Source organism: Nanorana parkeri, unplaced genomic scaffold, assembly GCF_000935625.1.
Source record: "Nanorana parkeri isolate BGI_ZX_2015 unplaced genomic scaffold, ASM93562v1 scaffold828, whole genome shotgun sequence".
NCBI lineage: Eukaryota > Metazoa > Chordata > Amphibia > Anura > Dicroglossidae > Nanorana > Nanorana parkeri.
Genome location: NW_017307096.1, coordinates 658632 through 672088, shown reverse-complemented (window position 1 = coordinate 672088; position 13457 = coordinate 658632). Strand labels below are relative to the sequence as shown.

At 40.0% G+C, this 13457-nt stretch overlaps 1 protein-coding gene across 1 annotated transcript in view; it reads right to left on the bottom strand.

The window, feature by feature from the left end:
• Positions 1 to 13457, bottom strand: part of GRIN3A (glutamate ionotropic receptor NMDA type subunit 3A) — a 264558-nt gene that overhangs the window by 64816 nt on the left and 186285 nt on the right. The window contains exon 4 of the mRNA XM_018565288.1: positions 6485 to 6630. Coding sequence (XP_018420790.1) covers positions 6485 to 6630 — 146 coding nt within the window. The remainder of the gene's footprint in view (positions 1 to 6484; positions 6631 to 13457) is intronic.

Here is a 13457-nt window from a genome sequence, read left to right as displayed (position 1 = left end):
TACATCTTATTGGCAACAATGTACTTTAAAAAGTAATAACTGATGTTTGAAATGGGGGTGGGGATTAAAAAACTGAGTAGTGCACTGAAGAACAAATAGAAAGACACAATAAGGGGAAGTATTAGCAGTATTAGTGAGAAGGGGGTAGTGTTAGGGGTTATTTCATTTTTGTTTTTTTCTTCCATCTCTCTCTCTCTCTCTCTCTCTCTCTCTCTCCCTTTATCTTCAGCTTTCTTATCCTCTTTTGTCTTTTTTTAAATATACTAATGAGTAGCTTTCTCTCCAGGGTTGGTCTTTGGAAAGGCCATCACATATCCTCTCTATAGGCAATGAACACCAGCAGGCACCCTCCTAGGCGGGACGCTGAGGTACAAGGGTCGGGAATTTTTCCCGATAAGCCTAAAGGGAATAATTGTTTGTTTGGATTTTCTTTTGTTGCTTTGTTTTCTTTTGGTTTTTTTTCCCCTTTGTATTGTTTTGTTGGTTCCTTTTCCATTTTCTTCCTTCTTTCTTAGGGGTGGTCCACCCTACATTCCTCTATGGTCCAACATCTGGAAACCTGCTCATCTTGGGGAGTGGTGAGTTATACCTGTGCTGCCTTATTTTGTGCTTTGACCTTAAACTGGGGTCATGATGACTACACATAGACCATTGATATTTGCTTCCCACAATGTTCGCGGTCTAAACTCTCCAGCGAAGAGAAAAATGGCATTTCAATATTACCACTCTCAGCGAGTGAACCTTCTCTTCCTTCAGGAAACTCACTTCCCGATTTCTTATCAACCTGCCTTTCTTAACAAATACTATCCTCAGTTTTTTCTGAGCAATGCCTCCGACAAGACTAGAGGGGTTGCCATTTGCTTTGCTAAAAATGTTTCATTTCGCTTGTTGCTGGAGATAGGAGACCCAGAGGGGCGAAATTTACTATTGAAAGGGCATTTAAAATTACACTCTTGTCCTATTATGCCCCCAACTCGGCCCAGGTTCCGTTTTTCACTTCTATGCTAAAAACCTTACTACCTCATTTTGAAGATAGTGATCTGTGCCGGAGATTCTAATCTTGCCCTTGACAGTAATCTGGATAGGACTTATAATGGAGTATATAGACCTAGACGTCCCCAGAAAGCTGGTATGTGCCTTGCAAAACTGTTGTATTCTCATTCTCTAATAGACATATGGAGGGAAATGAACCCTGCGGTGAAAGACTACACACACTTTTCCTCAGCACATCATAGTTATGCTAGGATAGATCACTTCTTTGACTCCGCTTCTCTTGTGCCTCTGATTGCCTCCTCCACCATTAGGGAGACGGCATGGTCAGATCACTCTTTGATGTTAATGGGACTCACTACACTATCACTAGCTGCTAAACCTTTTTGCTGGCGCTTGAACGAATCTCTATTGGGGAAGGCGGTAGTACAGGGCGAGGTCCATTCACATTTGGAATCCTATTTTGTTATTAATGCCACACCTGATATGTCCCCTACTATTGTACGGGCGGCCCATAAGGCGACAATTCGAGGCCGACTAATTGAATTGGCTACCAGAATAAAGAAGAGGGCAACCATACGCATAAATGAACGGGACACGGAACTTCAACGTTTACCTCGGGCTCATAAGCAGACTCCGTCATTAGATCTCTCGAAACCCCTGGATAAAACTAGATTAGAATTGAACTTGTTACTAATAACTAAAGCGGAAAAAAGTCTTCGATGGTCAGATAAGAAATATTATGTCCATAAAGACAAAATTGGTACCCTTTTAGCTACTAAACTATCCCCTAAACCTAGAGTTTATACGTTCCCTAAAATTTGATGTACCTCTGGCACATACTCATTACATCCAACTGTTCTTCAGGAGTTCCACTTGTTTTTCACTAAACTCTATCAGGATAACACTCCAGTTTCATCCGATTCATTGGGATCATTTCTCAGTGAGGTTCACCTTCCATCCTTGTCACTTGACCATTCCATGATTATGGAAGCACCCATCTCGGCACTGCAAATTAAACAAGCTATCAAACAGGCAAAATTGTCATCTGCTCCAGGTCCGGATGGACTGCCTGCCTTATATTATAAGAAGTTTTCGGATGTCTTGGTGCCTCACTTGGAGAGATTCTTTAATGAAGTGAGACGGGGGAGTCCCTTACACACATATTTAAATCTCCAACTATAGACTAATCTCCTTGATAAACAATGATTTAAAACTCCTAACTAAAATTCTTGCTAATCGATTGAGCTCCTTCCTACCCTCCTATAGCCATAAGGATAAAGTGGGCTTCATTATGGGTAGGCAAGGCCGCGATCAAATTAGAAGGGCCATTGATATTATCACTTTGTTGCAGTCAGGGTGGGATGCAGGGCAATCACAATCTGGGCTTCTGTTGTCTATAGACTTACAAAAAGCCTCTGATTCAGTGTCTTGGCGATACCTTTTCCAGCTGCTTGAGAGATGGGGTTTTGGCCCCCTCTTTCTGAGCACGTTGCGGGCCTTATACACCACTCCGTCAGCACAAATTAGGCTACAGGGCCACATCTCTGATTCCATAGCTATCTTTAAAAGGCACATTTCAAGGTTGTCCACTTTCCCCACTGCTTTTTGCATTAGCGATAGAACCCATAGCGATTGCGATCTGTGCTAATGTTAATATTAAGGGAGTGGGCTGTGGTAGGCAGGAGCATAAGTGTGCTTTATTTGCGGATGACTTGCTCCTGTTTGTCACTTCACCCTCGACCACACTTCCTAATGTCCTGTCATTGTTGACTCAATTTGCTGGGGTATCTGGATTGCGGGTCAATGCATCCAAATCATTGGCTCTTAATATCAATATGCCCCAGGAATTGTGGTCTCGGCTCTCGGAACATTTTTATTTTACCTGGTCCACGGAGGCTTTGCAATATCTAGGGATTAAGCTTACACCTGTCTTTTTACAACTATATAAGAAAAATTATATACCCCTGTTTCACCAACTCTGGGAGGATATATCTCAATGGGACTCCTGTAATTTGTCATGGCTGGGTCACATTCATGCACTCAAAATGACATTGCTCCCCAAGATCCTATATTACTTTCGGGCTCTACCCATAGCTATACATAAGCCAGTTCTTTTGAAATTCCAATCCTTAATTATTAAATTTGTTTGGCATGGAAAAACATCCTAGACTCTCGAAAAATGTACTGCACCGTTCTAAACAGACAGGGGGTTTGGGTGTTCCCAATCTCTTGCAATACTATAAGTGGCCGGTGGCTCAGCTTTCCTCTGTGTATGACCAGGGTTACACACCAGATTGGATCCTAATGGAATCTCTCTCTGCCTCGGTTACACCAATTGATGCCTTGAAGTGGATGTCCCTGAGGCAGAGGCCGGTCTATATGGCCCCAACCTTGTCTTGTTCTATGATGGTATGGGACTCATTCCGAAGGGGAGGTGGGTTGGTGTCGCCTCACACTACTCTGGCTCCCGTCTTCCATAATCCTAATTTCCCCCCTGGGGGGTCTCCTGGAGTGTTCCATTGGTGGCAAGGCAAAGGCCTATACCGCATAGCACAATTCTTTAAAGGTCGTAAGCCACTTACTTTGACCTACTGTCGGGAGGATTTGCACATGCCATCTTCTGGAATACTTTCACTATAGACAATTGTTACACATTTTAGGTTCTTTGAAAACACCTAACGTGATGTCTCCCTTTAAAACAACCTACGAACATTGGAGTCTTGGAGCCGAGGGCCAGAAGGGGGGCGTTTCGCTGCTCTATTCCCTCTTGGTAGACTCAAAGTAAATTACCCTATATGTTAGCTTGGGAACAAGACCTGGAAACGGTTATTCCACTGGATGTCTGGCATCAATGTTGTTCCCGTGTGTCATCTGGTTTACTTAATATTTCACTAATAGAAGCTAATTATAAGGTTTTATCTAGGTGGTATATAGTTCCTGCCAGATTAGCGAGAATATACCCAGAGGTTTCTCTTCATTGTTTTCGGGGATGTGTTCACCCGGGCACGATGTATCACATATGGTGGGAATGCCCTAAATTGAGACCCTTTTGGAACCGGCTTTATGCTCTAATATTTAGGGTTACTGGGGTGAGAATACCACGAGATCCCCAAAATGTGTTGCTGAATTGCCAGATTCCAGGACTGTCTAAAGCTTTGGATAAATGAATTACTTTCTTTTTGTTGGCAGCCAAAATAACCATAGCTAGGGCTTGGAAATCGCCAACAATTCCATTCCACTTGGCCAAACAAAAAATGTTGTGGATTATGATCCATGAGAAACTTCACAGCATCCTCCAAGATGCTAAAAAATGCTTTGAATTGACCTGGACCCCCTGGATGTTCTATACAGGGGTGCTGGAAACCGGTCATTTCCATTGTACAATTTTTCTGGTATTTTTTCTCTGGGGACTATGTTTAATGTTTAAGTAGATGTTGGGCTATTTGGTCGGGGATGGATCTACTCTTTTCGGACTCTTAAGCTGTTCTGCTTCTTTTAGTATCTATTTCCTTTTCCTCTTCTTTTTGTCTGTTTCTTCCTTCTTTAGGCTCGCACACGTGAGCTGTTTAGTACATTGATGTTGGACAGAAAGTCTTCTATTTATATAGATATGGAGGAGATCATAACAAATGCTTGCTTCAGACACAGGTGGATCCCTATGCCTGATATTCCTCTCAGACTATCTTGATTTTGTTTTTGCTAATGGGGGATAAATTGGCAAGAGTAGGTGGATAGATATGTTCTGTTTCACAGAATTATTATGCATTGTGTGTATGGTTTCTAGTGATCCCCTCTTACTACTTGACTATGCTAAAGTGGAAGACTCTGAAATGCAATTGTATGCTATACTGTTTGTGCATCATGTGCTATCTTATTGTTTTATTCTACTCTGGAAAAATTAATAAATTACTTTGAAAGATAAAAAGTAAATAGCCTTTACTTCTTTAGTAAATGAACCCTAGATATAAGTCACTGACTGTGACTTATATCTCAGAAACAGTTAACTGTTAAAGCCCAACTCCTGGATATTTGTTTTTTATTAAAGGAGAACTATGATATGAGGGATTTCCACTCACCTCATAGTTCTAGACGACCTGTGACAATGAGACTGTCACAGGTCGGCTCAGTAGATCGGGAGGTGAGCGAACACATACCGGGTTCGCTCACCTCTCGATCCTGTCACGGCTCTCTGCCGTGACAGGGGGAGGGGCTGGATTCCCCTCTCCCCGCTCCGATCTGCCAGCGCTGATTGGCGGAACGGACGGGGGAGGGGGCGGGTACAGCTGGCTCAGCCTCTAGATAGGCAGAGCCAGCTGTCACTCACGCAGCTGGGCGGATCTCGACGTCCATGTCGGGATCCGCTCCGGCTGCGGCGTCTCAGTATACCGCGAGCTGTAGCTCGCGGTATACAGAGCTTAGGGTAACGGGAGGACGCTAGTTTGTGACCTCCCGTTACCCTAAGGAGAACTATGGGGAAAAACACTGACCCCATAGTTCTCCTTTAAGGTCCCCTAGTAAGTAGCAAAATAAAAATGCAGTTTTTTTAGCTTTTTTTATAGCTTTTTTTTTATAGCTTCAATCCGGAGATCAGTATTCCAGGTTGAAGGACACTGGGCATTATTTAAACCCATAAGACTGAGGATATATTGTGAGTGGAAGGTGTCATGGATCCATCCCCGAGGGGACATTACTATGGCGCCCTGCACTGACAGTACAATGACACAGAGAGTGGTGCTGATGTCACCATGTGAGCAATTTTTAACTGACCTAAAGACATCTGTAAATATGTACATAGAAATAACATAATATACACATGGTGAGGGGGAAATCAAAGGATGTGCGTCTTCTTGTTAGAATACACATTACTGTGTTTATAGCAATAGCTCCTGCAGTATACAATTTCGGTCACTAGATGGTACTGTTTATAAGTTCTGTTATACAGTATCTATGGTAGACTCTGTTGTATTGAATGAGGTAGAGAATAAAGATGTGGCTTCCTTCCTGTTTTCAAGCCATGAGCAGCATGCATATCAGACTGTGTGATTGTGTTTCTCTGTGAGGCTGTGCAAGAAGTTCCAACACTTCTGAGGGAAGAGCCCTGGAGTGGGGCTCTAAAGGAGGATCATTGTAATTTACCCTGACTATAGTGGAATATCTTCAAACATCTAAATTGAATATAATAGCCAAAATATACAAGAGACAAATTTAAAACATCAGCAATTACTTTAAGATAAATGCTGCAAAGATAACTGAAAATATATGCTTATTAAATATAAAAAATACATTCCATTTAAGCATTTAATTTTAAACTAATGTTATATCTAATTGTTCATTTTGCTCAGTTTATATTATAAATGTTCATGTCTAAATATAATATTTCCCTAAACCATTACTGTGCTTTTGAGACATTAGAATTGAGACATTCATTGGGAAACACACAAGACACCAGGAGATGGGGCAAAATCATAGCAACATTATTGATGTAAATTACTTTAAGAACGCAACTCCTTCCGAAGTAGAGGGTGTGTTATATCTCCGCATGTACTCATGCATCTCCGGAAAACTCTTCTTCACATAATCTTCAGCACTGCTCTCTTTCACCGTTCCGAAGCGGAACCCCTGGGAGGGATGATGGAGCTATAAAACAAAGATTAAACGGTTATTGCAGGATTATGGCACAATCAGAGATGTCATTTTCTTTTTGTTACATAAATGACAATCAAAGATGAAATGGAAGTTAGGAGACTACAGAAGCAAAAATGAGATAAATGCAATACAATAACATGAAAGCATTTAAAGCAGCAAGAAATATATCATAAACCAAAGATTAGACTGTTCATCTGTTTACGTATAAAATGGCACTTAACAAAGGAGCACTGCAAATGCTTGTTAGTGTTTACTCTGAGCCACTTACATAGTTAGTTAGGATGAAAAAAGACACAAGTCCATCGAGTTCAACCTTTTGACAATATTACTATTTAACTCCTGGCCTTCTGCTACTACCATGATGTGTAGGATGCTTCAAGGAGGAAGTGGAAGAACAAGCCAGCACCCTTATAAAGATATATTAAGAGACATTATAGAGAAAAGTGAGTGCTCTGATAAGATAAAGTCTGTTAGTGGAAAATAAATGTTGATTATATAATATCACAATCCAGACTATATAGTTAAAGTTGAACTCTAGGTAGATATACAGTAAAAGACACACATTAATGCCGCTCTGTAATAATTAATACATCACTGAATGTATTTCTTAAATGCTGGCAGCATAAGTGTTTGAATTTGACCTGGAATCAGCCTCTTGGAGTCCCTGTACAGTGTTAGAGGAAAAAGTAGTACAGGGAGCTAATCAGTATATGTCCTGACAAGAAGCATGCTGATAGGAGCAAAGTGAGCAAAAGAGATTGATCTCAGTGCTGCTTCTCCTATGACTGTCCAATCACAGGCTAGGGCAGCTACAGGATGACCTGAGCTCAGAGAAAATGGGTTGAATGATGCTGATATCAGATGGAGAACATCTAGCCTCAGAAAAAAGCACTACTGAGGAAATCTCTGGATTAAAGCTGAATATTGCAGCAAAAACTGGTTTTGTTATTTTAACTTTCTCATGGGTTATTCATTTTTATCTCATTATTTTTTGGCTGGAGTTCTGATTTACCTAGGAGACAAGAGTCTTGAAAAAAAACAACAACATTATCTGCTATGATTCTATTAAATTATTCTAAAGGGTTAAAGTGAACATGTGCTTTGGCCATGCAGGATGAAGCAACAAATTCACTGTAAGGCTCAAATTAACTTTTAGATTAATTCAGCTAAATCTATTCCAGATGTATTAAAACAAAAGGGGTGCAACGTCTTACAGCTTGTTTCTTTAGAAACAGCCACAGCCTGAGTAGAAAAGCCTGTTCCCTGCCAGCATGTTGCTGTGTTGGGCCCTTTCTCGCTGTGGGGAAGCAGTGATCTATTGGCAGTGGTTTGGCAGGCCCCCTACTGAGTCAGGGCTAGAGCTTTGCAATCAGTGGGGAACATGAGCATTGCCGATTGCAGGTAGAGGCCTGACTCAGTAGAGGGCATGTCGGAACTGCAATGAGGTCACTGCTACTGTGCAGAAAGCAAGGGTCCCACTTTGCAACTTCTGGCAGAGGACAGACTTTTTTTAACTTAAAATGTAGGAACATTAGAAAATAAACCGTAACATTTTGCTTTGATGTATCTGGAAGGTATTTAGCTGATATAAATGGAACATTCAGTTGTGCTTTAAAATGATATTAAAGTCAAAAGGATTTTAAGCTATTCCAATTGCAGAATAAATCACTGACAATGGATACTACTTGTTGATGTTTAAAAGTTAGTTTCCTACATAATTGGCTGGTCCCCTGAGCACTGGTCCTGACCTGTTTTAGAGTGCCTTCTTTCTCAAGCAGAGTTTTATGCAACCACCCTTGTGTGTGCTGGCGAGCTGTGTGTGCCTCTTAAAACACACAGACAAAGCAAAGCAAGCTAATACCCTGCCCCATGGCCCCCTCTCCTTCCTCCACCCTTCTACAAGTTAGTAGATTTGCTGAAGATTGTGCTCTCCCTTGTGATATTTGCACTGGACAGGATGTTCAGGGAAGCTGAGCTGAGATATTTGGAAGCAGCTGTTCAGAAACATGACTACTGTAAGTGCTTGGTCAAAAATATAAGGAAACACTTTGCTGGGCAATGTATGTTTGTTAGATCTGGGTTCATTATTGAAAAGTAATTTGAGAGTTTAATACTACTTTAATGTTGCTCTCTTCACCCTGCACATATACTTACTTCTCTTACCTCTGTGCCTCTACTGCTATGGTCAAAATCTAGCTATTGAGGAGCATGTAGCACACTCCTCTTCTCCCCACAACACAATGTTGGGTGCCTGAGCAGCCGATCAAGTGTTACAATATGGGGATGGGAAGAGAGTCTTAATGGGAAGAGAGTCTTAAGCACTGTAAAAGCTCCAAAACAGAAAACAGTGTTTTGGTGAACCTGGTTCTTTGCTGTTTAAGGGCACTGGGCAGGCTTACTTAACTTATTTGCAATTTTTCCAGACCCCATCAGTGTCACTTGGCATGCAATGGCTTGAAACAGCCATTATAAAGCTATAGTGGAAAAAAAAAGAAAACAAACGTTTACAAAAAAGATTGTTAAAATCTTTTAAACAGCATTTCAGATGCATGTCCAGGGGCCTTTTAAGCCATTGTTACAACAGGAATTTAAAGGGTGTAAGCCTTCAGAGATATTAAAGCCAAAACCTGCAGACAGGTGATGGTATACTAAAGATGCAGTGAACTGCAATGGTTCTTCACATCTTAGGGCTAGTTCACACAAGATGCAGTTGTGGTGCAGTCCGTTCATTTTGGCAGCTGCATCACAATGCTTTCCTATGGGATTTCTGGTGCTATGCTCACATCAGTGCAGTCCATTCCGATGCAGTAAGGAAAAATATTGCTTGCCCTATTTTAGCTGCATTGGATCACAAAGGAACACATAAAAAACGCATGCAAACACTCTGGAGTAAACTGGTGTAAACTAGCCCTTAGAGAGATTTTGTCATTAAAGAGAAGAGAGATTTAGCCATGATAGAAAGGTTTGGGAGGCTGCTGCAGGTATGTTCAGGTACCCCTAGGAATTTGTCCTACTTTCCCGTAGTGACAAAGACTCGTCTTCATATTTTCTTTAAATAAAGATTTAACTGTACAAAAATATTAATTTAAAAATATGTACACAGTTTTGGTCCGCAGGACATACTTTCCTAAGAAACCTTCTATGATGTATTCATTGCTACATAATTAGGCATTTGGTGAATGTTAGGAACAGAGCTCAGTTTGACTGATTTCCTTCAATTTAGCAGAGATCAAGTGACCAAATGCCTATGTTTTTGGTCACAAGAGTAGCAAAGAAAAGAGGAAGAGGCCTTGAAAAGGCAATTATAATAGCTTTTCTTTTATTTGTCTGTAATGTCACTGTCAATTGGATCTCTTAACCAATTCACTCTGTTCAAATAAATGTTAAAAAACAAATAGTGAGATATTTCCCTTTGTTCACAACTGTATCTAAAAAGTTACATGAATTAATGGGGTTTTCATCATCCTACCCTCATTCTGCTATTACTGTAAAAAAAAACAAAAATGGAACATATACGTCTTGTATCTTTTTTTCTCTGACCTCCTTCCATAAGAAAAACTGCAGTGAAACAGAATCAGGACTTATAAAAAATGATGCGAAGATTCCTAGGCAGACATTTTGAAATAATTTTTGCTTAAATGACAGAATGTCGGTACATTGTATTTAGAGTGCCCACAACGGATACACAAGTAATTTATGTCATTATGAATAATGACACCTTAGGAATCTTCAAAAAAGACTAGTTGACTTTTCTACATAGATCGAGAAATCAGTATGCTCCGAGCCCCTTTTATCCAGTGAAGAGTAACAGGCATAGGCATATTTTTATCTATATGAATGTGGTCCAATACCTATTTCAATTCAGGACAACGTACATGTATTGCCAACTATCACAAGACACAGTGCAGAAAGTTGCATATGAAGATGTAGGAATCAGTTAAAAATAGGCTAAAATTACTTGTATATAATAAAACAAAACCGCATCTAACTACAAACTGGACATATAGAAACATTGTAATGACTGTAAACCTTGCCTATAGCTAATATTGTAAAGGAGCAGTCCGTGCATGAGGGTTGCTCAGTTATGTAGAAACAGTGAGGGAAATTTATCAAAACTGGAGCAGACAAAATCGGGAGCAGCTGTGCATGACAACCAATCAGCATCCACCTTTCATTTTCAAAGATTAACTGTACAAACTGAAGAGAGAAGCTGATTTGTTGCCATAGGCAACTGCTGCAGAATTTGTCAACTCCAGTTTGATAAATCCCCCACCCCCCATTATGTTTATTAGCTGGTTTACATTTTCTTCTCAAATAAGCATTTAAATAATATAGATAAAAAGCTCTTCATATTGCTCATCTATACTGTAACTTCATTTTGCGTTTTTACTGCTGTTCTCCTTTAACTTCCTGTGTGACTATTTCTTCTTGTTCTCCATCTCTTCAGTCTATGTGCATAAATAAATATGTCCCAGCATTTGAAGCATCTGTGCAATAAATTCCCACCTAGCACCTGTCAGACTGAAACCACCTGCAATAAACCAGTTCATAAGATATAAGACGTGAAATATCAGCATTAATAAAATGCACCCTTACCGATTGACTTGACAAATAGTAAATTATACCCTATGTCTAGCTTTATCAGCCCTCCCGACCATAAACAGAATGTGAAATAAATCTTTAGTCATAGAAACGACTAACTTAGTGCATTGATAGAAGTCATCTAATACAGGGGGTCAGGAAAGATGCCCTGTGGTCGTGTTTGTGTTTTTTTTTCTTTATTGTGTATATTTATTTTATGTGTTACACCCTTGGCAAGTGTTAAAAAAAAAAAGCATGACTGCAAATCTGTTGACAAATGTTTACTGTGGATTCCTGTGGAAAGACTGGATGGAGTACATTTGCTATGTTAAGGAACATTTAGAAATGTTAAACGTGCCTAAGCAGGACCCTGAAAATGTAACTTTGTCTTAAATTCCTCCTGAAAAATATCAGTACTTTTTAGAATGTAATGTTGCGTAGGCACTGCTCATAGCTGTATATTCATGTGTATTCATGTGTGTGTGAGGTCTAAGGCACTGCTGTCTCTTAACACTAGTTTCAGGAGATTTGGAGTGAGATTTGGTGATGTCACTGTGCTGCAAACTATTCTCCTTCAAGGAGGCTCTGACACGAGGAAGCACATCCCTGCCGTTATCAATATGGTGACCTCCACACAGAGATGCAGTGCAGAACAAGGCATAGTAGGCCAGTAACGAAGGGAGACCATAGGCAATACTGGTAACCAGTCATTTGACCTCTGGTTGCCTTTATTTTTGGGAGGACACATCTTCCAGAGTTTAGTTAGTCTTTCATTCTCAATCCTTATGCAATGTTTCACTGAAGGTTACAAAAATAACAAAACAATTGGCAACACAAAAGAAGGTTAAAGGTGCCTAGACTACTGTGGGCATTAAACCTTGTACATGATGTAAAAAACACAGTGCACGTGAAGTTTTACAATGTGTCAAGCAAATTCAATGGTTACTTTTATTGTACTATGTGTAAATCTGCATCAAGCCTACATAAAAGGGGTCTTTTTAATGAAAAAATTGCATTGCTTATTCATCCAGCAAAACTGCAGGTACATTCGTTTCGTTTGAGCTAACAAGCTGAGAAGGGGCAAAAATTGAATCCGTGAATGGGGAAAATACCACATTATGGCCATTAGATGAAGCTGAGGATCATAGGAAATATTATGTTAATAACAAGATACAATTCAGGAAAATTCAGGAGTGCATGAACATATAAATATATCTATAGCTATCCCCGTAGCATCAGTGGTTACATTTATATGCTCATTTCCTCCATCGGTCTCTTGAATTGTAGCACTGTATTTTCTAGGGACCTTGGATTGTAAGCTCCTTGAGGGTAGGGACTGATGTGAACGTGCAACTATGTAAAGTGCTGCGTAAATAGTCGGCGCTATATAAATAACTGTAATAATAATAATAATAATAATAATGTTACTAACGAGATATAATTCAAGAGAATGCTGGAGAGAATGAGCATATAAATAGATGTATTGCTATCACAGTAGTATGAATGGTTATATTTATATGCTAATTCCCTCCAATTGTAACATTGTATCTCCTAACTAATATTTATTTTCTTCCTATGATCCTCAGATATTTTCCCCATTCACCCTGTTCTGTATGAATATACCTATTGAAGAACATTTGACCAAAAGATAAATTACACTAAAAACATTTGTTTTTGCCCCATTCTCACAACAGTTACATGCAGTTTTGCTGGATGAAAAAGCTATGCAATTACATTTTGTAAATAGACCCAAAATTGTTTCTAAGCACAAGAACAAGCATGTAATATATTGCAGCTTGCCAGCCCTTAGCTGTGGTGGCTGCATTAGTTTTCTTGTGTCAGGCTTTTTTATGTTCAACTGGTGATCCTACCAGTATATAGAGGAGCAGTGTTGTCACCCAAGGACAAGAAGCATGTTGGACCTACAGAACACCTACTTCTCTTCTCCATAATATAGAAGGAGGTGTTCTGTAGTATACCAACAGATCTGGGAAGAATGTAACGGATAACAGGTCAGAAAAGGATGAGTGCACAGGAAGTTGATATTAACCACTTCAAGACCAGGTGTTTAGACCTGGTTAATTTATATATTGCTTTTCCTTGGGGACTCAAAGTGCTTATCAAATTAGGCTGGGTTCACACCATTTTTCGGACCAGATCTAGAACATAGTGCATTTGTAAGGGCAAGATGGCGGCTGCGCATGCACGCCGAAACCGGAAGTGACCAAAACCGGAAG